The sequence below is a fragment of the Amia ocellicauda genome, chromosome 20 (genome assembly GCF_036373705.1).
Source record: "Amia ocellicauda isolate fAmiCal2 chromosome 20, fAmiCal2.hap1, whole genome shotgun sequence".
Classification (NCBI taxonomy): Eukaryota; Metazoa; Chordata; class Actinopteri; order Amiiformes; family Amiidae; genus Amia; species Amia ocellicauda.
Window position 1 is genome coordinate 9,563,680 of NC_089869.1, and position 24,587 is coordinate 9,588,266.

Below are 24,587 nucleotides of genomic sequence, written 5' to 3' on the forward strand. Positions count from 1 at the left end.
AATTTCGAGAATGAAAATATCCAGCATCTACCTAAACAAATCTTTCTTGGAGCCACCTGTGCTGGAGAGAAGACCGATGAAATCACAATCTGGTCTCCATAGTAGAGTTCAAGCCCCCAGTGCCTGCTCCCTCAGTGCCACAGTCGAGCTTTGAATTTGAACCTCGCTGGTTTATCCTTCAGAAAGTGACCGGAATGTTCACCTGATCCAAACATCTGGGATCCTGACATGGCAGTGATTTGCTGTGATATCAGCAAAACCCTGACTTGGCAGTACTTTTGCGTTTTTGTTTTTCAGCAGTTAGAACAGTGGTTTCCAATCCTTGTTCCTGGAGTATCCCCGTGTCTGCGTGTTTTAATTCCATCTGATCTATTCATCGAACTAATGATTGTCTTACTTCAACCTGGGCAGTGGTTTTCAGCTCTGAAACGGGTGGAGATCATTCTGGTGAAGATTAGGTTGTGTTCATACTCCTATAGCTTACATCATGTGTGACCGTGAGTGGGGGCTTGTATCTGACTAGCAAATTGTGTTTAATCTGTGGCTGTCATAGTTGTCTCTTTTGGAAAAAGACTTAAACTCACTGGAAGGGTTCAATGTTTTTTAATTTCCTTTCATTTTAAAAATGTCTCCAGAGTGCAAGATATAACAGAGAAACTTGAAATGAGAAAAGCGACACAGTATTAATTGGAATATTTAAGCTGTATTTTATGCAGATTTTACACAAGTGAACCATGTCCTTAATCTTGTCCTGTATATAGTATACAGACAGTTCTTCCAGTAGATTTCCAGAAATAATCAATAATACATGCAATAAAGCCTCCACCACACAGGATCTGGTCACCAGAATTGTATTTCTTTATTTGCTGAAAATAGACAATTAAACAAAACAGTTCCAAAATACATTGTCACAACTTGGACACAACTTTTTTTTATTTTTTTTATTTGATTCCCTACTATACTAAAATACAAATGCTAAAGACAGAATAGTGTATGTCCTCAGCTAGTTGAGAGCTTGACTGGTCCCTGACTGTATTGTTATTTACTGTACACACTTCACTTGAATTTTCACAGGAAACGCACAAAAGCACACATGGGAAGGGGAGGAGGGGTTACAGTAGCCCTGCCCCCCTGGAATACTATTGGCTGATTGTTACAGAATAGAATTGGAATGATTGGCTCCTATCCCAATGCAACAATAAACCGACACACTTAAAGGCATCAACAGCTAATTCTACTCTACAATAGATTCATGACCTCTACCCTCTCTATGTAATGTTAATAAGAGGGGAGGCAATTATCACTGAGGAGGAGACTGACAAGGTTATAGAGTCTTTTAGATGTTTTATGAGGTCACAAGTGCTCTGGCACTGGCCAGCTGACAATATCATCCAGTCTTTGTCTGCACATGCACGCACGCACACACACAGAGTGACAGAATTTGTTGCAGATGCACAAGGGGCACAAGTACATGCCAGCCTGTTTCCAGTGATAACAATCAAAGCAATCTTTTAAGATAAATACTGTTTCGTACTGTGTAGTTCTATGACGTCCAGTTTCCCTTTGGCATGAGCAAAGCCTGAGAATGACCAGATGCATTTTTGCAGGCTTAAAATAACTTGATGTTGGCTGTTCTATTGTGGCTACACTGAGCGACCATTTGTTTTTTCAGAATTCACTTTGCTGTGACGTGAAGTCATTTTCACAGTTATCCACACACACATTCAGCGTCGGACAAAGACTTTAAATGGAGGTTCAGTCTGACAATCTGAACATGAAAAGCTAAAACACAGAAATCCAAATGAAAATCCCAGCATTTAAGAGGACGCTCTTATAACCCTTCTGAGAAATGAAGACGATTATTGCTGGCAGTGCTTTAGGAGCTACTTCTGTACACTATACACTGTATGTTGTGCTTCTAGAGCACAGTAGACCTCATCTGCTTGGTAATCAATACCACACACCAACTGGAGGGCTGTGTTGTGCGTGTGTGCATGTGTGTGTGTGTGTGTGTGTGGTGGGGGGGGGGGACTTGTTGCTCAAAAAGACCCCTTTACTGTGAATACTCAGGAATATGCCTGCTCTGTGAAAACCCAAACACAGCAGAACTGTGGATAAAAGAGTGTTGTTTGCTGCTGCTGCTGCTGTTGTTGTTGTTGTTGTTTTTTTTACTGCCACAGCTTGGAAATTTATGACAGCTGAGGGCCTTTAAAAAGATAGTTCATGCCTGTTCACCTGGACTAAAGGCAAGGCCTCTATACACTGGTTTGAGCTACATCATCCTGGAGACACTTTGAAATCAGGTTTCGATTTATGAAATTAAGAGCACAGGTGCAACCAAAACCACACACAAATCAGCCCCTGAGGAGAGCAGAAGGAACCTCCTCCTGCAAAATGCATTATTCCTTTACTAAACTTATACTGTTACCCAGTAACCAGTAAGCCTTTTTGTCTTTTTTGAGTAATTCGTTTCCTCAAAGGGGATCCCTTCCTCCCTCTTATTAGTAGATTAAAAACTCCTGCAGTTCTGTGTGACAGTGTGGGTCAATTAAATGGAATTAGAAGAACCCTCTGTCAAACGCAAATCGATACTAAAATCCTTATTTGTATCGGTAAGTCTTGATGTGGTCCAGGCATAACAGATGTATCAAGCTCAGAATGATCAAGGTAGATTGTCAGATTTGAATGAATAAGCAATTCAATAACCATAATGAATATTCAATATTCAATAATCATAAACAACCCAGCAGTCCCAATCTGAGCAAACCAGGGCCTGTCCAAAAGCTCACTGGCTTCTCATTCACAGTAAATGCCAAAGATATCTTGGCAGCAGGAGAACAGAATAATCGAATAGCTTATCACAGGAAATCCCTGATGCATAATAAATCAAATCAAAATAAAAATATCTTAAAAAGATCTTCCTTTTCGTATTCAGCCTTTGCTGAAAATGCTGTAGGAATGTAACCCAGAGACAGAGAGGAAACTGCTGAGTTGAAGGTTTGGCACCAGGTGGTCTTCAGCTGTAGCCCTAAGGATTCCGGCAAAGAATGATTCTAGGAAATATGAATGAGTTCCTTAGAACTTGAGTATCCTGCGGATTCAACAAAAGCACACAAATATAAAGCTTTCTGTAAAGGAAAACCTTGTCCCCAGCATATTTGGTGAAATAGAACTTGCCTACTCTCTTTGGGGGAAAGAAGAAAGGCATTTGACCTTTGGCTGGATTAAAGGGCCTTTTGTGGATTGAACAGTTCTTACTGTGGTCTCTGAACAACAAAATCAAACTAAACGGAAACACTAATTTTTGGTAAAGGGATATTAAACCTAAAAAGGTGATTTTTAGTTTGTTTTTGTTTTGTTTCTGCTTCTCCCAACCCCATAGTGCACACAGTTCTGTACAGTGACTGGGTGTCTCCGCTCACAGTGATGGCTGCTCGATCATCACAACTCACAAACACACCCACACAGCGCCCCCACTGAGAGGCACGCCCACAAAAGTAGCACAAACCCAACAAGCACAAGACTCCCAACAAAAATAAATATTGGCAACTTTTAGTTTTACTTGAGGTAAAGCACCACCTCGTCACAACTACAAAGCTCGGCTCTGGGTTGCATATCGTAAGCAAATTCCGAATGGGTCTCTCATTTCTGACCACATAGTACAGGACTGTCAAACTCCTCTCCTGCAAGCAAATGTTCCTGACCGGTCTGCTCTGAATCACTTTATGGATGTCATCATGTAATACGGTGATACTCAGAACGAGGCTAGGGAGCCACAAATGGATCTTTTAGATGTCTGATGGTGACTAAGAAAAGTACATAGAAATTCACAGTATTGTGGCTCTTCTGGGTAACACAGATTGCTAATTTGGTTCCAGAACCACTGACATTGAAGTATCACATTGATTGACACATTTGAAAGCTTAGCACTTCTGTCCAGGCCTCCAAATTGAACTCCCAACACGGATCTTATACCTCGACTAACACCTTTCTATGGATGACTTTGAAACCATGTTTAAACCATGACCTGCTGAGAACATAATCAGCTGAATTAAGTTATACATGTAGCTTAAAGAAGTCTTAATGAAGTGGTGATGAAGATGATCACCAAAAATAAATATAATAATAATAATAATAGATGGATAAATACATTCACGAAAAGCCAGAACATCCTGTGGCCTTTGACTGGTTGTGTTACAGTGGTATGAAAACTCAACCACATCGTATAATGCTGCATGGTCATGAGTTAAATATTCCACTTTGGGGCTGATTTTCTAAAGTTGGTGAAAGATCTACTCATGAGTAATGACCCGCAGTTTAAATGCAATTCGTGACATGTTCAGTTTTTCTTCATTATGTTTTTTAAGCGTAGGTCAGGAATGTGAGCTAGGTATAGCAGCTCAAAGTGAAATACGATGTTCTAATGTAGAAACCCGGTGTGCGCAAAGGCAGTTGAATCCCACCCCCAAAATCCCATTGTAAGCTCTTCACCAGCCCGGCATTATCAGGTGGTGAGGGCCAGTCCAGACAACCTGCACTGGCACTCGAGCACAATGCAGGCCAGTACTAGGCACTCCACTGATGTTCCAATAGAGAAGCATCTCATTTGACCTAATCATGGTATTCTTGTGTCAATCCAAAAACAGAATGAGACTTTGTGGAACATACCCTTCTTACATTGTGTACATTGTGTGTTGATTTCACCAACAGGTTTGTCTATTTCAAGTTAAATAATAGATTCTGAAAAAGACACTTCTCAGAATTGAAGAAGGGGCCGATCCAGTGATGGGTTTCTGTAGCAAATTTGATTGTCTTTCCAGGACTGGGCAAGAAGGGGATATGATATTGAATTTAAACTCTAGTAGTGAATGAACCACTGCTTTTCTAGAACTGAATAATCAAAAAGTTTAGATCATATGAACAAGGATTATTGTGATACTTAAAGATTAATAGGTAATGGAAATGCTATTCTAATCTGTAGTACTTTTAGATATTTGCTGGCATGTTCCATCACTGGTTTCTATGGTTAAACTGTATTCTTGCACTTTGTATTGCACTTATGTTGTAAGTTGCCCTGGATAAGGGCATCTGCCAAGAAATATAAATAATAATAATAATAATAATAATAATAATAATAATAATAATAATAATAATATAGCTTGTGTGTCTTGAAACATGCAGCAAATTCACATTCATTCATGTCGTTTCCCCTAGTCAACATGAGTTAATCATACTCGGCCAGTTATCACAAAATGTTACTCTTACATTTTAAAGCAAGAATCCCCCGATTGCTGATGTGATGACATTAGCATGTGCATCCTAAACAATAATGATCTGAAAGTAAATATTCGGAAAACTTACACATCGAAAACTGATTGAAATTAGTTTGCACTGCATTGATGTGTTGACCTCAGTGAGAGAGCCAACGTTTCGATTTGGATCTGTAGGTTTAGTAAAAACAAAAGAAGAATAGTAAAATAAGCCTGTGGCAAACAGCACTGAGCAGAGTAGGCAGTACAGTGGCGAGTGGCTGCCTGCAGTTCCTCGGGAAGGGGTGATGCTGTACCTTCAGCCAGGGCTGGTGTTTCCCTGGCTCTCTCCCCCTGCTGTGGTCAGGCTGGGCACTATTCCAGGTGCCCACCCTGCCAGGCTCCCAGGACACTGCAGACCAGCCACGTGGCAAAGGAGCAGAGCCTGGATGACAAGACAACGCAAACATCACCCAAACTGGGGAAACCAAACCTCTAGCTGTGGTCTCCACCCCAGGTCCAGTTGTAGAGGTCAAGTGTCCCAAACCAGGGCAATGGTGTCTTCTTGCTTCCGTTCCAGCCCAGCTCCCAGTAACTTCACTAGGCTGGTTAACCGATTCGATAGACTTCTCCACAGGCTGCAATTAATGTTCCATGTAGTGTCCTTTCAATCAGAAGAGTCTTTGAAGCGATGAACTGTGAAAGACCTTCCAATAACGTTCTGCGTGTCTAATTGATCAAATGACTATGCTGATTATGTGTTTGAGAGCTCCAGCTGGAACACAAATTAGAAGACACCGCTGCCCAGCAAGAACTGGGTTTGAGACTGGTCTGGGCCACTATAATTGACCCATTTCTATTTATCAATGAAGTGAGTACAGTTGTTTGAATTTGCAAGTGTTTTGGTTTTATAAATTAATAGTTTTCCATTGTCTAAGAAATACAAAACCAGTCACTTGTTTGGCATCTGAACCTTGCTTAATGTTAACCATATTATTCCCTGTATCAGAACCACCTAGCGAACAACTACTGTACCTAGGAATGTGTAAAACTGTGTACTTGTAGTATTAGGTTTAATTAAATTGCATTAGTTTGCACTTTATTTGATTGTATCCCACAGCGCCATATTATGCTGAATCAATAGACATTACATTATATTTACTATGGTGCTGCTTTTAATTTAATTGTATTGATTGTTTTGCAAGTAATTGAATAGAAGTACTCTGTGGAGTACTCTTGTTTTGTTCCGTATTGTCAGGGGTGGCATTTTACAGAGCAAGTGTTGCTATTGAAACACGAGCAAGGGGAAAAAAACACACAGAATTGTCCAGTACTCTCGTATGGTTATAAATGAGTGTTTACATCAGGTCCTGCATGTTGCACAAGACCAGGCTATCAGATACAGCTGTGTTTGCGTCTGCTGTTTTGGGCTCAGTGTTTATACATCATCTGTGTTTCATATAGCAGGGCGCATCGGACTACATTGTGCCATTTCCTATTGTATACAGTTATAAGCCGTGTTGTTTGGCATTGAATCGGGAACAGGCTGTTAAGCACTACCCTGTGGGTCTGTGCCTGCAGGTGTCAGTCTACCGCGCTGCTGGAGCGGGCACAGCAAGCCGGGCTTTTCAGAGAGCTTATGACTCCGCTTCTCTTCCGTTGCCGGTCACCCTGCTGGGAGCTGATGGTGTCCTGGCGGGACAGTTTGGAAGATCGCCTGGCTGTCTCCTTGATCTGCAGCTCCAGGTGTTTCTGGATGGCCAGCCCCAGCACTTCGGGGTCCACCGATGCCCCGTACACCTCCCATGTCATCCCCTCCGCGTCCCACATCACCTCCTTCACGGGCGACTTCTGCCCCGAAGCTGCTGCCACCCCCCCTTCCTCCCGCAGGCTGACCTCGGGGAAGACGTGTGGGGGAGGCATCTCCGCGGTGCCTGTCTGAACGCCCACGTCTATCAGCGGAGTGGCCGAGGTCATGGTCCCCATGTCCCTGGTCTTCTTGCACTCCCCATGCTGGGCCTGGCCAGGGGTGAAAGCCACCACCTGGTCGGCACCGTCCGCATTGCAGCAGTGCATCATGTGTTTGGCGTCCAGCCCCGTCTCGCTGACCGATGACACCAGCCTGGGGAAGCTGAGGACCGAGGTCTGGGTGGGTGGACGCTGCTGGCAGCTCTCGTTAGCTGAACTGGCCATCCGTGGGAGGAGTTGGGCAGGGGTGGGGATGGGCAGTGGGTGGCAGTAGGCGGCAAAGGTGTCCTCCAGCCCTCCATGATTGGAAGGCTGGCCGAAGCAAATGTCCCCGCAGGTGGCATACCTTGGCTCCACGTCCCCCCCGCCGTGAGTGGTAGCAGGCAGGAAGATCTGCACGGTCTGCTGAGTGGGGCTGCTATTGTTGCTGCCCCGGCATATGGTCACCGTATTGCTCTGCTGCAGCTGCATGGCCTGCTTGCACACCAAAGACGGGCAGGCGGGGACCTCTCTGCTGCACACCCCCAGCCCGCTGCACGCAAAGCTGGTCTCGCTGCGTGTCACCACCAACTCCCCGGGACAGTGGCTCTGACTGAACATGTGCAGGCTGTCTGAGTGGCTCCTCTGGACCGGTGGATGGATCAGATCCAGCCGGTCCCTGCAAGAGTCCCTAATGGGGGTTGCCGTGTGGTTCTCCTGCACTGTCACCCTGGGAGGTTTGTCCATGCCGTGATGGTTCACAGTTAACGAGTGGGTCTCTTCTGCTGTTGCTCTGTAGCTGGGGGTCCCTGCAGTGCTGTGGGCCTGGGTGGCAGTGCCCCCTGTCCCCCGCTCTGAAGTTGCGCCATAGCAGATCTCCCAGCCGCTCTGGGTGCTCCTGTGGTGGCTGCTCTCAGGCGCCCTCTGCTGCTGGCACGTGGTGCTGCTCAGGCTCTTCTTCATGTCAAGCTTGTTCCTCATCGGCCCATCCTGGCATGGCGGGACCTGCACCACGTCCGAGGAGCTTTTGGACAACGGGAAGAAGGGCGTCCCCAGCCCGTCCCACACGCAGTCTGAGCCGGATGGGCCCTCGGAAGGGGAGTGGTCCGATAGTCGACGCCGGCTGGCCTCCATGAGGGAGATCTGCTGAAAAAATAATGCAATAATGTTGGGTTAAACTACAATTGGGGATAGAAATTCAATATGGGTATTAAGAAAGATGGAACTTCACTAGGAACTGCACACTAGAGACCACTATGAAAATTACAGCTCATTATGACGCTAACATGATGTGCAGTAAGCTAATCCATACTCGCAGGCCAGGAGTGGAACAGAACACATTGTTTCCTGTCAATAAATACTCATTACCCATTAGGGACAGGGATATGATCTCTCAGACATGACCATCTGGGTCTACAGACAAGCTGGAAACGTACAAGTGTGTACCAGACATGTGACCTGACCGAGGAAGCATGCTTGAGTACTAATCTCTTGCACATAACACTGTCCTTCATAACGCACAGCCCACCACCCCCTGTACCACATTCTGTTTTTTTTCTGAGGAGAAATTGGTGGAGGGAGGGCCTACTTGGTTGACTAGAAGAACTTCGGTGCCAGGGAGGAAAATGGGAAGTATGAGGAAAACATTCTTTATATTTTACAAAACCTGTTCTCGGGACATTGGTGGGAGACTCAGAGGGGGTGGGGATGGAGGGTGCATGTACGCTACCTAAACACATGGAGAAATACAACGCTATATTGTTTGAAAGCTTAGTGTTAGCTTTTTCCACTTGTGACCTTCTGTCCTTGCGTCAGTTTTGATCTAAACGTAGCCCTATTGTTTGACTTAATCAGTGCCTTGAAGTTTTTTGTTTGTTTTTTAAAGCTTCATTTAACCACCTGTGTTTAGGACCGAATTTTTTTAACCTGTCCATGTGTGACATCCCTTAGAGACCAGTTCTCATTCATGTCAGAGCTCTCTAAGCCCTATCAATAGCTGTGTCCTTGTTTGTTCCTTGATTGTTCCTTACATTAATCAGCTTTCAGTAACTCCTACCCCCCGCCCCCATCTCCACACAGACACACACACACCCGGCCGCCCCAATGCGAATCATTGACAGCGAGGTTTCCAGGTCATTGTAACTCACATCTCCATCATGTCTGTGGCCTAACTTCCCCTGCATACCTGTGAGTGAGTGAGGTGGGTTTATACCGGGACCATTTATTTTTCTCCAGTCTCACGAGTTGAACGGTGTCCAGACGACTTGCAAACACCTCCAGAAATACAATCTTGAACAAACCATATGGTGCAAAATGACTCAAGCATTTCAAGCTGTCACAACTGCTGAGCTTCACACAAACAAACAGCAATGAGTTCTTCTTATTACCAGCAATTCTTATGTGAAACAAATCCACCCCCAGAAACATTTCCCTGAAGTGTGTTTGGTGTCGTTCTTACAGCCACCCAATTTAAACCAGTCGTATTACCCTTGTAAAATAAATGTACTTCAGCTCAGAAGTAGGGCTTCAGGGTGAACAGGCAAGAAAAGTACTTCATCATTTGGAGCAGGTAAGATTAACATTTGCCTTTTCATTAGTGAGAGTTTAGTGTAGGATGAAGTGGAGTCCTCTGTAATTACTACGCTCCACCAAGTGAACAGCACTTAAAATCCACCGTGAGCACCGCGGAGGTCAATATGAAATATGTATTACAGAAAGATGGATTCAAGAATACTACCCCACATTTTAAGACCAGGTTTTATAATACTGGGCAACAGATCAGAATGCTTTCTAAGCAGTTTGGACATACAGGCAGTCTGTATATGTTTCCTGTTGTTGAGAGAGTGCTGTCAAATTCATGTTTCACGTTTAACATTTTAAATATACTGGTCAATGTCTCATACAAGTCGAAGGAAGGGATATTTAAATTTAGTTCTTTGCATGTCTTGTGTGTTTGAATTCATCTCCTCCTCCTCAACCTTCACCTGCTATTTTGCTTTCTGCCAACAGTGAGAGTGGCAGTGCCGCAGCCCCCCTACTGGGAGACTGGCACACAGATAGGAATTCGTATCTATGCAATTGACTAGGAGGCTATGAAGGGCAAGGCTAAAGGCCAAATAATACAATTTAAGGGTTTTTTCTCTATCATTCCAAGAATGAATCGCAATGTAGATCTACAAACCATAATATGTATTTTTAAATTGCTATACAGATGTATTTGGTTCTCAAGACAATGAATGTAATTCTTCCGTATATCTTCCTGTTAGCTCCATACTCCCCCAGGCATTTATATTTGTTCTCAATCATTTGCTTCAATTTGTGAACATTACTTAGCAGTACTTTTTAATTCGACACAATGTCTAAAATGGTTTCCATTTGATCACAATGGGTAAAATAACTGTTTGACATAGGAGTCAAATTGGGAGCATTTCAGTAACCCTCGCACCGATCCAAAGTATGTCTGTGAAAAGTCATTGCACTCTGTATTAAAACCACCTGTTGTCCTGACCAGCAGGAATGGGGAAATGTAACCCAAAACCACACTGTGCAAGCGAGGCCTAGTACATCCTCATCCTTCTCACCACTCCCAGGCAACCCTCACAGTTTGAAAAATAATTGAAGGACTTTTACAGATTATTTTTACAACCAGATGAATCATAGCTCAAATTAAGACCCAGAGTATCAACCTGCATTGGGATTACTGTCCATATAGAAGCCGCCAACTGAATAGCAGGCTTGGAGAGGAGTTCAGGAGTCACAAAGGAAATAAATAAATGTATACATCAAGACATGAGTCAATCAACCAATTAATACAAGCTGTAAGGAAATTATTCTGTTCAACACCGAAGCCTTCAGTTTCTAGAACTGAGGTCCGTATTTCTGACAAACTTTTTTTTGGAAAGGTACAAAAACGCACACGCCGCCAAGCGCAAATGTATTTGGCAGAGGAGAAAGAAAGAATAAAACCACAGCAACAGAAATTAATCACACAGACCTAGAAACCAGGTGCCCTCTATCACGTTGTCAGGCCTGCTCGGCAAAACATTTCTCTCTCTCTCTCTCTCTCTCTCTCTCTCTCTCTCTCAGGAAAGCTAAAAATAAGCAGCCCATACACTGAACCATACACTGTTTCTTTCTGGTTTTTAACCCCCTTCCCCCACACACACACACACACACACACACACACACATGCACAAATACCTCCCACCCACCCCAAGAACACACCTGCAGCAGTCCTTGGGAAGGCAGATGAGAGACAGACTGTTGTGTTTTCAGGGCAGGAAAGAAAAAAATAAATCAAAAGCGCTTTCCTGTGCGCTCTCAGAGCCCTCATGGTAACCCAGTCTGGGTAGACGCTCACTGCTTACCTTCAGCTGTGTGTCAGTGCTGGGACACAAGTCTCCCCTCCCACTGTCTGTGCCTCAGTCTGTCCCTGGCCGTGTCAGAGTTCAAGCATTCCCTCTGATCAGTCCAGGCCCTTGGAAGCAGAAAAACAAAACGTCCTCCTCCTACCTTGCATCTACAGGTGAATCCCCCCTCCCCAGTCTCTCTCTCTCTCTCTCTCTGTCTGTCTCCACCTCCTTCTCCTCCTCCTCCTCCTCCTACTCCAGCAATGAACAAGATGGATTCAGCTTGAGGATTATCTGCCGTTTCATCTGATTACAAATGAGAAGCTCTGTCGCAGATCTTCAAATCCCTCTGCCTAGGCAGTTGGGAAGGGGAGGGAGGGGGTTTGGTGTGTGAGTGTATGTAGGCTGGGGGGGAGAGTAGAGGAGGAGGGCTGGGGGTGGGATAGGGTAAGAGAGAGAGAGAGAATAAAAACAAGAGTCACACAGTTTGCCTCCGTCACTACAGCCTGGAAGGAAAAAAAATACATGAATGAAATGCTTCATTTTCCAAACAAGCCACCCCCCCTCTGCGCACACACACACACACACTCACACACTCTCATTTTCCCTTCCTGTCTCTCCCTCCGTAACTCTTTCCTGGTTGCTATAGAAACAGCAATGCTCAATGGGAGTCGGAGCCCAATCTTTTTTTCTTTTCTTTTTTGGTGATATTGAGCAACAGTGGGGACGGGACCAGCTCGGAGACCGCGGCATGCAGGGTTGTCAGGGTCTGCTGACCACATCCTTACATGGGGTCTGGCGCTCAACCTGATTTTCTCAGTAGTGCCATGATCATAGCCTTGACAGGTACAGGAGAAGAGTTTTGACACAGCCGAAGGCCTCTTGATACCAAAATGTCATCTCCTCATCCTAATTAGCCGGGGCTGATGTGTGCCCCTGGGTCTGTGCAGGCAGGTGTGGGCGTCTATCATATGAACAGAAGTGTGTCCCCATGTGCGTTTGTCAGCGCAAATTAATCCGAAGATATGCATCTACACAGAGCCGGGAGCAGTGTGTGTGTGTGTGTGTATCTATGGCACTGTAAAGCCAAGCACACAGTTTTGGTTATTCTATATTGCCGTGTAGCACAGGGTCAATGGCTTTACTTAATAATTCATATCCTTTCTTATTCTTAGCATCTACTGTGAAAAGGCAGTATGGAAACTGGAACAGACTGGAGTCATATGCACCTGTGGCACTTTTTTGTAGAGGAGGGATTGTAATGTTAAATAGAAGGAAATGGATTCATATATGAATAATAAAGGAAAACATGGTGGAGAAGCAAACTTGCCGATCACAAAAGAGAATAGAGGTGATTACTGGGGGGGGATTGGATGGATTGGATGATTGTGTTTGAATGGGAGCCATGACATTATCATTAGCTGGCGTTGGGCAGGCTCCCAAAACCCCTACCATGCTTACTTACGGTAATCGGATACCAGAGCTATAAACGGATTAGAGAAGTTATTGACAGTTAAAGCTTTATAATCTGTGTCGTCTCCAGTATTTCTTTCTTTTTTTTAATTGGGGTGGGGGGACTAAAGGATTTCCAAAACTGCTCGGCCATAATCCTGATTTATTTTGGGATATATAGAAGGGAAAAAAACTCCTTCATGGTGAATCAGTAGGGTATGTGAGAATAACTGGATTGTTACCGGTCATACAGCATTTTCTGCATGGACAGAGTTTACAGTGACCAGGTGTAGCAGCTGGTCGATGCTCATTGCATTGCAGACGTTTATATTAATATTGGGACTTTTTGTAATGTTGGTTTAAGTGGTTTTCCATATATTTGTTCTGTGCAACAGGTTTTTTTTTTTAAGTAACATTTCGTAGCTACTCATGTATTTTGTAATTGCGAGATATTTTTCTGTGTCCTGGGCAATGTGAGCTGGCAGGTCGTCTTTTTCATGGAAGTACAGACTATATTAATGCAGCTCTCTCTGGAAAGACTACAGGTGTACAGGCGCCCAGTCAAATGGTTGTCTTTTTCCCTACAAGATAAGGAAACACTGGCCACCCAGTCAATTGCACGCAGCCGCTGGAACCACCACCACCTGTTGGCTATAACCTATCCCAGATTCAAGCCACAAAGGTCTAGATTGTGGTGTCTGATCTGCACTGTGAGATGCACAAGTTGAGTCTCTCGGGAGCCAACAACACACACAGCTATTGGATAATTGGTGCTGCTCCTCACTGTCCAATCAGAATCCTGCCTTATTCACTATGTCTCAGTACCATATTCTGATGTATTCTCGAATGGCAAAACAATCAGCAGATTTGATATCTATTGGAAGATTCTCGATGGAAATTCACTGTAAGCTTTCTTTTTGGATAATGTTGGTAGCAAGCTAATTTGGGTATCGTAAACAGCGCGCAAATAAAAAATCCCATCAGGTCTCCTCAATTGCCCTCTCTGCCAGTCGGAAGGCAGTGCCAGTTGTCTGGAAGCAGAGGCAGTAATTGCATCTCCAGCAGTCTCTCAAACCCGCTGATTTAGTTCAGATCAAGACTAATCACATTCTGCGAGGAAGTCTGGCCCAGATTCTCATTTTTTATATTTTAAGATTGGGAATGAGGCATGGTGTTGTCCCGTAAGGCCCGAGACAACTCGGGGGATGCTGTTAAACTGCGTACATGGAGCCGAAAAAATATATTTGAAATAAAACACACAGTGCTAAATCAGGTTTCCCATTCTTTGTGGAAAGACTTCTGACTAAAAAGGTCAAATATACCTTTTAAACTATAAACCGACTGATATCAAATATGACATGCAATCCTGCTTAATAACATATTGAAGATGACTTGGGTTTGAGGCGGCACACTTCTTGTTTCTAAAACAACCAGATTGCTTCTCACGAGGGAGAAAAGAACAAAAAGAGCCCGTCTCCAAACAGAACTTTATACCACTGATAAAGGGCATGACCTTATCTGATTTATTATACTGCTGGAGTAGCTGTACATGATCCAAATTCATACAATGCCAAGTATGAATTCAATCACCTGTCTGTAATATGTGAGCTTTGGTTTCGTACTTCTGTTTAATGGTAAATCATTAACACTGTGAAGATTTCAATCAGGGCTGCTCATGATTTATTTATCGGACGATGGAGATAAAACCAGAAATGATTAAATTATTAAACCAGTCTTATTAAAAAAAAAACACACTGTGAGTGACATTTTTTTGAATCCTTTTGGGACCCAGGAATGTAACGCATCAAAATTTTAAAACAACAGCAACAATAAAAACATTATTAATAATAAACACGTATTGTTCTTGTATGTTAAATGGTGTATACTTCTGCGGGCTAAGAAAGAAAGTAGAAAATATGAAACATTTCCTTCCTAGTTTATTGGATTGAAAGTCAATTAAAACCCTAAAACGTAAAATAAGCAGAATTAGTACGTGTGTTTTAGAGGAATCGGATGTATTAAGTGTTTTGTGGGACAACAGGTTTTGCTGAGATCTCCCCACGCCTGCCTCAGGGAAGTTAATTAAACCAGTGAAAGTGGCTCAGGTTGCAGTCAACACAGGGAATGCTGAAACACCAGTCTTAGTGGGCCAAATGTTAAGGAAGTAATAAATGTCTCTCTTCATTTGTCTGCTCTGGCCTCTGACACGGTCTTCCCCGCACACACTCACTATCCTATTTCACTGGCTTGATCTTCATCCTTCCTTTTTTCCACTATTCCTGCCTCCCACCACTTAGCTCTTCTCTCTCAACATCGTTAATGAGCTTCTAATTGCACTGACCTACTGGCCAGCAGTTTACTTTTACTTTTAATCAGCACTTCCCCACTATGAAGCCCCCTCCATCATCCCGCAACCCCGTCGGGCTAGCCTGGAATTGACCTTTAAATGTATCATTATCCTCCTGATAAAGGCATTCCTGGTGAAATGAGAGAGAGGTACATAGGGAACCTGAGATATGTGCCACTAGTTTTCCTATAGTGCCAGGAAGTCACCTTGAAGTCATGCCTCAAAGGTTGTTTTTGTTTTTATAAAGTATTTCTTTCTGCCATCAATAAAATCACAAATCTTCACCTGGGAAATATCGAGAACCAAGCCATCTGGAAATCCAAATGCACAATCCTGTTTGGTGGTGTCCAGGATATATATAAAAAGTGCTGTTGAGGTCGGTCTTTTTGTTTTACTTGACTGGGTTTTATTTTGTTTTCCTTTGTTGGCAGTGCCAAAGCAATTAAAACACACCAGGCATGAGATGGGCCCTCCTAGAGACTGTGTAATGAAGTCTCTGGTGGGCTGGACACAGTGTGGTGCGGCGGTGGTAGCCTTGAGGAGAGACTGTTTAATTGGAGCTGTCTTATCACCTATGGAGCTTGTGGAGGGGGGCTGGAACAGCAGGTGGAGTTCACACATCATCACAGGGCAGAGGGGGGGCACAAACGTACGTTGGAAGGGGTCGCCTGCGTGAGAAAGAGCCAACTCACTCCACCTCGAGAGGCAAGGATTGTGGGCTTGCCCTTGGTTTTAACCCAGATCAGGAGCGCAAGTGGTCAGCTCAGACGGGAAGTTCTACCGACACCCATCTGGGGACTCCAAGCCAGTGAAGGAGTAAATTCATTCACGATATGAGCAAGACACTCGGGTCCATGCTTTAGTGCAGCTATCCTTTATAGAAGGGTGAGAAGAAGCCTGTCTCCTGTGTGTCCTGAACCAGCTGTAGACGTGAAACGCAGCCCACGTTTCTCCAAGACAGATTGCGAGATCTAGCCAGACCTGACAGAGAGCCATGTAGAGAGCTACGAGTCTCATCCGCGTGGGGATTTCAGCAGGAGAGTGTCCACGTGTCACCCTGGCCCTTGTTCTGAAAACGCAAAAAGTTCAGGAGCAAGGCCAGAGTATCCCTTGAGCTCTGCGATCAGCGCTCAATAATCAGAGCACGGATCCGAAAATCCTTGAGGAGGTGAGGTGTGACGGACAGGTGGGAGTCTTGGCTCTTGCTGTGCCCTGTGCAGCTCTTTCTGAGTTCCTGGTCCAGGCAAGAGGAGAGGAGAAGACCGGCTGGGTGGGCTACAGCTTGGCCCCACTTATGGCAGGTGAGTACCGAGAACCCTCAGTTACTCTACTCTGCATCGCCTTAGACAGTCTCTGTTAGATTCTAGTGGGGTTTGCCTTGATACAGGGACTGCAGCTATCTTGTAGATGGGCCATATCTGGGAGAACGGAGACTCAACTGAATGAGTTGTATTTATTCCTTAGCAGAGCAATTGCAAAAGTGGTTCTCCAGAACTAAAGAAGCTCCTGTACCTGCATCTGTATTGATCCTTACTTTGCAAACAGGGGGAAAACAAAATGCTAAACTTACAAAATGCCTGACATTTTGATTTTGAAATATTTAAAGTAAACAGTAAAATTGTCCTTTTACCCCTCTTATGTGTTTTGACATTAAAAATTACTTCTTTACTCTAAAATGAAACCATTATACATATATCGTAGGTAAAGGAATCTTGCAGTAGGGAGTATGTTTTCTAGTTATGTGGAAAGCAATGTATGATCCATTTCCATCCCCTCAAGAAAAGTACTCTATACTAAAATATTAAAGCTGCTGTTTCAACACAAATTAACTCAATTTAAACTGTAAGAAGGCAAAACTGAAATAATGAGAAGTTCAGGACATGGTGTGGCAGTCTTTTTCCTGATTTTACACTCTAATACTCTGTAAATGGTGTGCAAGTGTATTAATTATTTTGTACGGAAGATCATTTGAATTTGTTTCCTGAATGTAGATTTTTTTTTATTTGAGACAATAAACGAGAGAGGAAACATATTTTGTTTAACTTTGGTAGAAACAACTGAAGACCTTGTCAGACCAGAAGAGACACCTGTAGAAAAAACAACTAAAAAACTGTGCCAAAAAACACAAAACATACAGATAAAGCATCCAGGGACTCAGATCCTTGAAGTCCTCTCCGAGTCGGACAAAGGAAAGCTATCTGGAGACCCATAGTAACAAAAACACAAATGCAGTGTAAACTTAAAAGACACGGTGTGTAATCCTTCTGAAAAACCAGGAGTCGACTGGCCTTTACAAAAAAAATCCACTTAAATACAGAGCACAGTGGGATTGAGGGGGATAAGTGTGTGCGGAGGAGGGGGAGGGGCAGACCGTATTAATAGCAGAAGTCTCATTAACAGACCGTGAACATCTGGTACAGGACATCTGGCCGGTCCAGCTGTAAAGGATTGTGGTAGTCCAGTGGCCAGTGCCGCCTTGGTCAGGGCAACGGAAAGAGGCATTCTCCATTTCAGTGTCCCAGACCAGCCCAGTTTGACCGTTGTGCAACTTGGTTTAAAGGTATAAACATAGCGTTGTCTCTACTTTAGTCAGTGAAGTAGGAAAAATAATAGACCTTCTTTCCATATGGCTCGCAATTGTATGAAACCGGAGGCCTTTGTGAAGATTGTCCAAAATAGTTAATGCGACGGAGATAATGAGTCATTTATGGCCTGTACCATTAGCTTATTGGAAAACCTTCCCTAGTCATGAAAGACAGTTATGATTCCATAACTGAAGTGTTGAGAGGTTAGCAGCACCTGACGTCCACGTCTCTCCATACAAAACAAACAGATGGGATGTGATACAGTTCATCACAACTTGTACAGCCCATTCTGTCCTGTTGTTAATACTCTCCCGGTTCATTGTGGGGCTGTGGGTTTTAATACAAGCTTTAACTCCTGTCGAGAAACCTGTCTGGATATATTATATCGCTGGCGAACTAAAGATATTAAAACATTAAACTGTTACTTTAAATAAAATAAAACTGACATCTAGAACGATATTAGGGACACCGCAGACTAATTTCACAGTTCTGAACTTTTCCCTTATGCCCAAACATGCATTTTGAAACCTGCCAATATTCACACATCACATCTCACTGGGCCTTAAAACAACACACGCATCCATGCATGGCTGTAAGCATATTGTATAAAATGGAGTGCATTTGTATAGACATGCAAAGCCACTTAACACCCACATGCACACCCACACACTCTTAACATAAAAAACACTGGCCAGATACTCAGACAGGCAGCCTGGCAGATAAACACCTCTGCTAGGACTCGGACATGTACAAAAGCCAACTTCACCCTAACACCCCAAAACACTTACCAATAAGTAACAGCCTGGAGACACAAAGATGTGGGTCAAACCCAAGGATTTTTGGAGAAACTGGTGAGCTCATCCAGGAATGTCCCAGATATGTTGTAGGCCCGTTGGATATAAACACCGGGCGGCTCAGTCCTGAAGGTCCACAGGGGTGGATTTTCTCCCGCAGCACCTTGGCTTCCCGTCTGTGGAAAAGCTGGCGGCTACACACCTTGCCAAGCATGAGCTGCTGTTTATTGAGCAGCCCCGGTTCCAAAGTGCGCAATTGTTCAGAGCAACTTCCGAGTACAGGTAAGCGGTCACGGGTTTCGTCGCAGTTCACTGGTATGTGTCCACCGGCACGCCTGCCTGAGCAAACCTGGCTCTTACACACACACAGATGCCCACGCACAGTCCAACAGTCATGCAGGGCAGGGTGGGTGTGTTTTGGAAGGCATTGTTGCTCTTCTGGTTTTGAATCGGCATGCAAAACCAAACCACTCTAACCCAACATCTTAGAATGGAATAAAAAGAGGCAAATGGTTTATTGTCGCAGTTCAGGATTTTGCCCCGGCAAAATAGTGAGAGAGCAAAAACAGCTGCAAATGGGAAAGTGCATAGGTCGACCTCACAGAATTTATATTTTTTGTGGTGGGAGGCAGGAATGTCTTTCAGAGGCCTGTGCATATCGAGTGTAAGTGGCTGTCAGCATGTGTCTTTTTACCTGTGGATTCTGGCCTGTGTCTCTGGGCGTTCATAATTAAATATAATTGAATATATGAACCTACCACTGTGATGTCACTGCTGAGGACCAGCTTTTATTTTTGTATTCATTGTTTGGCAGCAGTTTTGGCCAATTTTCAAGGACAGTTTTCTGTGTGAAGAGCATGATAAGTGGCAAATAAGGTTTTCCAGTAAATGTGCATTCTGCTGTACACTCACAAGTACGTGTGTGGCAGAATCATCCTGTCAGCTAGCCAATGTGAGCGTCAGAAATGCACCAACGGACATGCAATACAAACAAAGGGGTTTTCATACAGGGATATGCATGCTATGTCATCAATAACTCACCTGCACGCACATAAATGTCAAGCACAATGCAAAAGGAGTTGGATCAGTTCACACTGATGTATATAAAAATGTGTATATAAAAAATGTACAGTGTATGTGCAGATTGTAAGTAAAACCTGTGTGAAGGGGATCTGTACACTCTTCAGAACTCAGAGGGAGTGGACATCCCTTTTACAGGGATTTTAATAATTTGGGGCCAGAGGTATAAGTGACACATTAATAAAGCAGCTATGAAGAGCACTCGTAGATCCGGGCAAACAAAAGAGAAGTACAAGTAGAATAACTGGTCTATCTGCTTTTTCATATAGATGCTTCCTTCAGCCATTCAGTAGTCTTATCACCCTGGATCTCAAAATCCGCAGTGGTATATGCCGGCATTTTACTTGGAAGGGGCACAGATTACGTTTTTTGTGTCAGTGTGCCAGGTCAGACTAACCCACTCGTATTCCTCTCTTCTCAGTGCCCGTTGTGGCTGTAGCCAGTGGCTTGGCGTCTGGCATCCTGCTTTTAGTCTTGCTTGGGATTGTCGCTTATTTCCTGTGGAAAAGGAAGTGCTTTTGGGGGCACTACGAAGAGCTGGTCACCCCGACACCCAGTGTCCAATCAGGCTGCCCTGCCAAGTCCCCGCCCTCTCAGTCCTCTAATCACAGGCAAGTACGGGACGGCCTCCCCCAGTCCATCTGTCTCCATGGTGGAATTATTTTGACAATCCACCAGATCTAGCCTTGACATTCACAAATTGGGCCCAATGGATCGGAGTACCCTTCTGTTCACTTTGGATAATTGTCTTTACAGTCTAGCCATGTGAGAACTGGTTGTTTCAGTCAGATACTTTCATAGTGTTTCTGCAATATGCAAGCAGATCTGACTGAGTTGCTTTGAATTCATTTTAATAATATCCTTTACCAAAAAAAAAAAAAATGCTCTCTGTGTGCTCATTTAAACATGTTAGGGCTGTGTGTTATAGGGCCTTTCTTAGGAGGAACCACAATCAGAGCCCTGATATTCCACTTCCCATCAACAGAGATCATTCCAGACTGATTTTCTCCCAAGATGTTAAAATCCATCCTCTCCCATCTCTGTCTCTGTCTGTCTGTCTCTCTACAGCTCCGATGGGATCATCCCCTTTGTGGTGCCCCCCCGTTTCAACTTTAATCCCCGGTCCAGCCTGGAGGGAGAGGATGACGAGGGCTTCCCCACTGCCCCCCAGAGCCACCGCGGCTCCTTCACTGCCATGGGTACCCTGGGATGGGAGAGGGGCCACGGGGTCACTGTCCAGCTACAGCTGGGCCCCCTAGTGCGGTCTGTGTCAGCTCTGTGCACGTCTGCACCAGGTTACGGCACGGCTGTGATTAGTCATTAAGACAATTAGTTCAGCGATCCCTTCGGCCAATTAGATAGCAATAATGTTGAGGATATGTCTGTCATGTGTATGATTTAGTAGCAACATTTATCATTGTTAACATGATCCAGCCAGCCGTGTTATCATGTTATTCTGTTTCTGTTCTGTTTTTTTTTTTTTCTGTTCTAAAATAAATAAATAAATAAATTTCTGAAAATAATTAAGTGCTATAGTAGGAGAGAGGAGAGATTTCTCACTCGGCTCTCCTCAGAGACTGGGGTGGCTACCTGAACTTGTCTGGGCTTGTGTCAAAGACAGCTGATAAATGTGTGGTCTTATTTTATTCTTGTGGAATAATTTATTACATTATCATCTCTCTCTCTCTCTCTCTCTCTCTCTCTTTCTAGTTTCTATGTCTCTCTCATTCATTGTGGCTTTAGCTCCCAAATGCATTCCTAACAAAAACAGCTCTGGTAAACCCTCTCTCTATCTCTGTCTGTGTTGAGACTCCTTCCCCCTGGGCAGTCTGAGGGCGGACCTGTATTGCCCCCCCAGTGAACCGTGTGAGTGGGCCCCACCCCAGGGTGGATCGGCCCAGCTGTGGTTCAGCGTGGAGTACCGGCGGGAGAGGGAGCAGCTTCTGGTGTTGCTCCTGAGGGCCGCAAACCTGCCCCGACCCAGCCAGGCCTGGCCCACCCTGGTCAAGCTGCACCTGCTGCCCGACAGTCGGCGCCACCTGCAGGCCAGAGCCAGAGGCAAGGGCCGCAGTCCCCAGTTCAACCACAACTTCGTCTTCCAGGTGCCAAGAAAAGTTCCAGTTTCAAGAAAAGGGCCAAACTCATGCGCCTGTGTCCACCTAGTGGTTGTAAAGAGAAGTGTAGTTTTGCTGAAATAACTAGGTGTCATTTCACATGCTTATATGCTTTGTCTCCCCCTTGTGGACAGTGATATTATCCACCATCTGTTTGTGAGGCAATAAAGCAGCACTAGGAGTCTTGGTTCTGGGAGAGCCACAGGGGATTCTGGGTTTGACCCCCTCCTCGTTCTCAATTTGCGAATCAATTCAGAACAGATGATGGCTTGAATGTGTCACTGATTAAAAACCAGTTAAACCCAAACCCTACAGAACTCTCTGGGATCAGGGTAGAGCAGGTAATAATAATTGACCAAGAATTAGTTTAAAGAATATTCCCAGAATGCAGTCCTATCTTTCAAACCAATACAGCCTCGCCAAATGCCAGACTATCTATAGATGTCTAATGCTACTGCGAGGATTCAGAGAGCCTGTTTTCTCAGGGTGTTCAAACACTGCTCAGTTTTGAATAAATTACCCTGTATTGCTAATATTACCATTTCAACTGTACTACTACATTATATTTCTGACATATCCACATTACTGCTGTAATTACAACTTAGTTATTCACCTCAAGTGATTTTAATGCAGAAGTGCTTAATGACTCATAGCCAGCCTGATCTCCTGCTGCATGAAGTCAAGAATGACACTTTGCAGGTCAGGTGGTCTATCTATCGATGGCTGCTAATTGTGTTTCCTCTCTGCCTGTGTGTGTGTGTGTGTGTGTGTGTGTGTGTGTGTGAGCAGGTGTCCAGCAAGTGCGTTCTGCAGTGCACTCTGCGTTTCTCCTTGTTCAGTGTGGACCGGCTGAGGAAGCACCAGCAACTGGGCCAGGTCCTATTTCCCCTGCGAGAGCCGGGGCTGAGCGAGGCGGCGGGTAGGGTGTTGTGGAGAGACCTGGAGACGCACGGTGCCGAGGTGCAGCACACCGACCCAGGGCCGCTGGACACAAACACACTGACGCCCACACCTGTGCAGATTCTCAATTCCAATTACAGAGACATCTCTACATTACACGCACCCCTCTCCTTCCCCCTAAACCCAAGACTGACCCATCTCTCACCCTGTGCCTGTCTCTCTGTTCCACAGCCGTGCTCCGCGTGTGGGGAGGTCCAGGTGTCTCTGAACTACAACCAGTCTCTGCAGCGCCTCACGGTGGTGGTACTGAGAGCCAGGGGCCTACAGCTGCTCCCCGACAGAGGAGGCCTAGGGGTTGAGAGTGGGGGTGAGTTCTCTTGTTCTCTTGGGATGGTGGGTTACAACTTTCCAGGGAGTCAGGCACCACATCATTAAAACAAGAGAAAGAAAATAAGAAAATGGTCCCTGAAGACTGCGGTGGCCCACACTTGTGTCTGTGTTTGATCACGGGCACTGTACTTGCTCCCTGCACAGGTGTCTTTGTCCAGGCGTCACTGCAGGTCCACACGCGGCTGGTGAAGAGCAAGCGGACGGCGGCAGTCAGAGGGGAGAGCTGCCCCACCTTCAACGAGACCCTGACTTTCAAGCTGCCCTCCTCCCAGCTGGACGGGGCCTGCCTGAGCCTGGAGCTGAGGCAGTCTGAGCCGGAGCAGCACCGTGAGTCTCGATCACCCTGATAAGGAACATTTAAGTTGTTTTATGCACGCAAGTAGACAGAGATACAAATGATGCAGGCTGGCAGGCCTTTCTCTCCATCTGTAGCCGGTGGTGATGCCAGTGGGCTCTGTCTGTCCCCTGCAGGGTCCCTGGGCCTGGTAGTGATCGGGCCCTTCATGTTTGCCCGGGGTCAGGAGCTGGAGCACTGGAACGATATGGTCAGCAAACCCCAGGAGCTGGTCAAGCAGTGGCACCTCCTGAGCAGCGTGGCAGAGACACCCAGCCCCTCCTGACACCCTGCACTGCAGGTCCTGACAGTCTGTGCCCTCTGACTCAGTACGGTGACACTGAACACACTGACTGAAAACCAAGATACTGAACACACTGACTGAACTGTATACTATGAACCTGCACACACACGGAAGCAATACTGAGAATCTGCAGGCAGCGTGCACCCCGTGACCCCATGACCTCTTTCCACACTATCTGACACAGAGTCTAACCGAACAAAAATAAGCAGCCTTGACAGAGAGGAAATAGATGTCCAGCATAAAAACCAAGCCCAAAATGGAGCAGACACAACCATAGCAACCAGTAGCCAGTCATAGTTATGCCATTAACTCTAAAGTGGAGTAATATTGCCTATAATAGCTACCTTTTGAGTATGGGGTAAAAAATTACAGGGATCCAAAAATATCAAGATTATGAGAGACAGGTAGAGAAATTGCACTGTACAATTCAAAGTACAGAATGTGACATGTAGTGAAGAGAAGACTGGACAGCTTTCTACCCACACTCTAAACAGAAACCTCCGCAGATCATAATTATTAGTTTAATGCTTTTTTTTATTGCCAGAATTTCATTCCATCGACCAGATCATCGTCAGGGCTGTTGCGTGTTTTCACACTTACAATGATCCGTTTCCAAAACGATCATGCGGACGGGACCCCACTCTACGACAGCTAACAAGGACAGCAATGATAATAGTCGGCTCCAGCTGTACATTTCGTTGAAACTGGTAACCCGTTGAACTTTATACATTTTAAATGAATA

General features: G+C 44.9%; 2 protein-coding genes across 4 annotated transcripts; one reads left to right on the plus strand and one right to left on the minus strand.

Annotated features, from left to right (window-relative positions):
* Positions 1 to 683: 683 nt before the first annotated feature.
* On the minus strand, positions 684 to 19,070 carry LOC136715647 (G protein-regulated inducer of neurite outgrowth 2). Of its 3 annotated transcripts, none has more exons than XM_066692941.1 (3): positions 18,718 to 19,070; positions 11,564 to 11,976; positions 684 to 8,339 (listed from the first exon to the last, which is right to left on the minus strand). In XM_066692941.1, exon 3 carries the CDS (start codon positions 8,328 to 8,330, stop codon positions 6,834 to 6,836), a length of 1,497 nt encoding a protein of 498 aa, XP_066549038.1. In that variant the 5' UTR covers positions 8,331 to 8,339; positions 11,564 to 11,976; positions 18,718 to 19,070; the 3' UTR covers positions 684 to 6,833. The 3 variants fall into 3 exon arrangements, with proteins under 3 accessions (XP_066549038.1, XP_066549037.1, XP_066549039.1); XM_066692940.1 differs by having other exon boundaries at positions 684 to 8,342; XM_066692942.1 differs by lacking the exons at positions 11,564 to 11,976; positions 18,718 to 19,070 and adding an exon at positions 11,421 to 11,537 and having other exon boundaries at positions 684 to 8,342.
* On the plus strand, positions 15,808 to 24,371 carry syt15 (synaptotagmin XV). The gene is made up of 8 exons (XM_066693884.1): positions 15,808 to 15,862; positions 16,565 to 16,645; positions 20,225 to 20,414; positions 20,872 to 21,098; positions 21,613 to 21,905; positions 22,707 to 23,178; positions 23,352 to 23,534; positions 23,679 to 24,371. The coding sequence occupies exons 1-8, from the start codon at positions 15,808 to 15,810 to the stop codon at positions 23,825 to 23,827; spliced, it is 1,650 nt and encodes a 549-aa protein (XP_066549981.1). The 3' UTR covers positions 23,828 to 24,371.
* Positions 24,372 to 24,587: the final 216 nt, after the last annotated feature.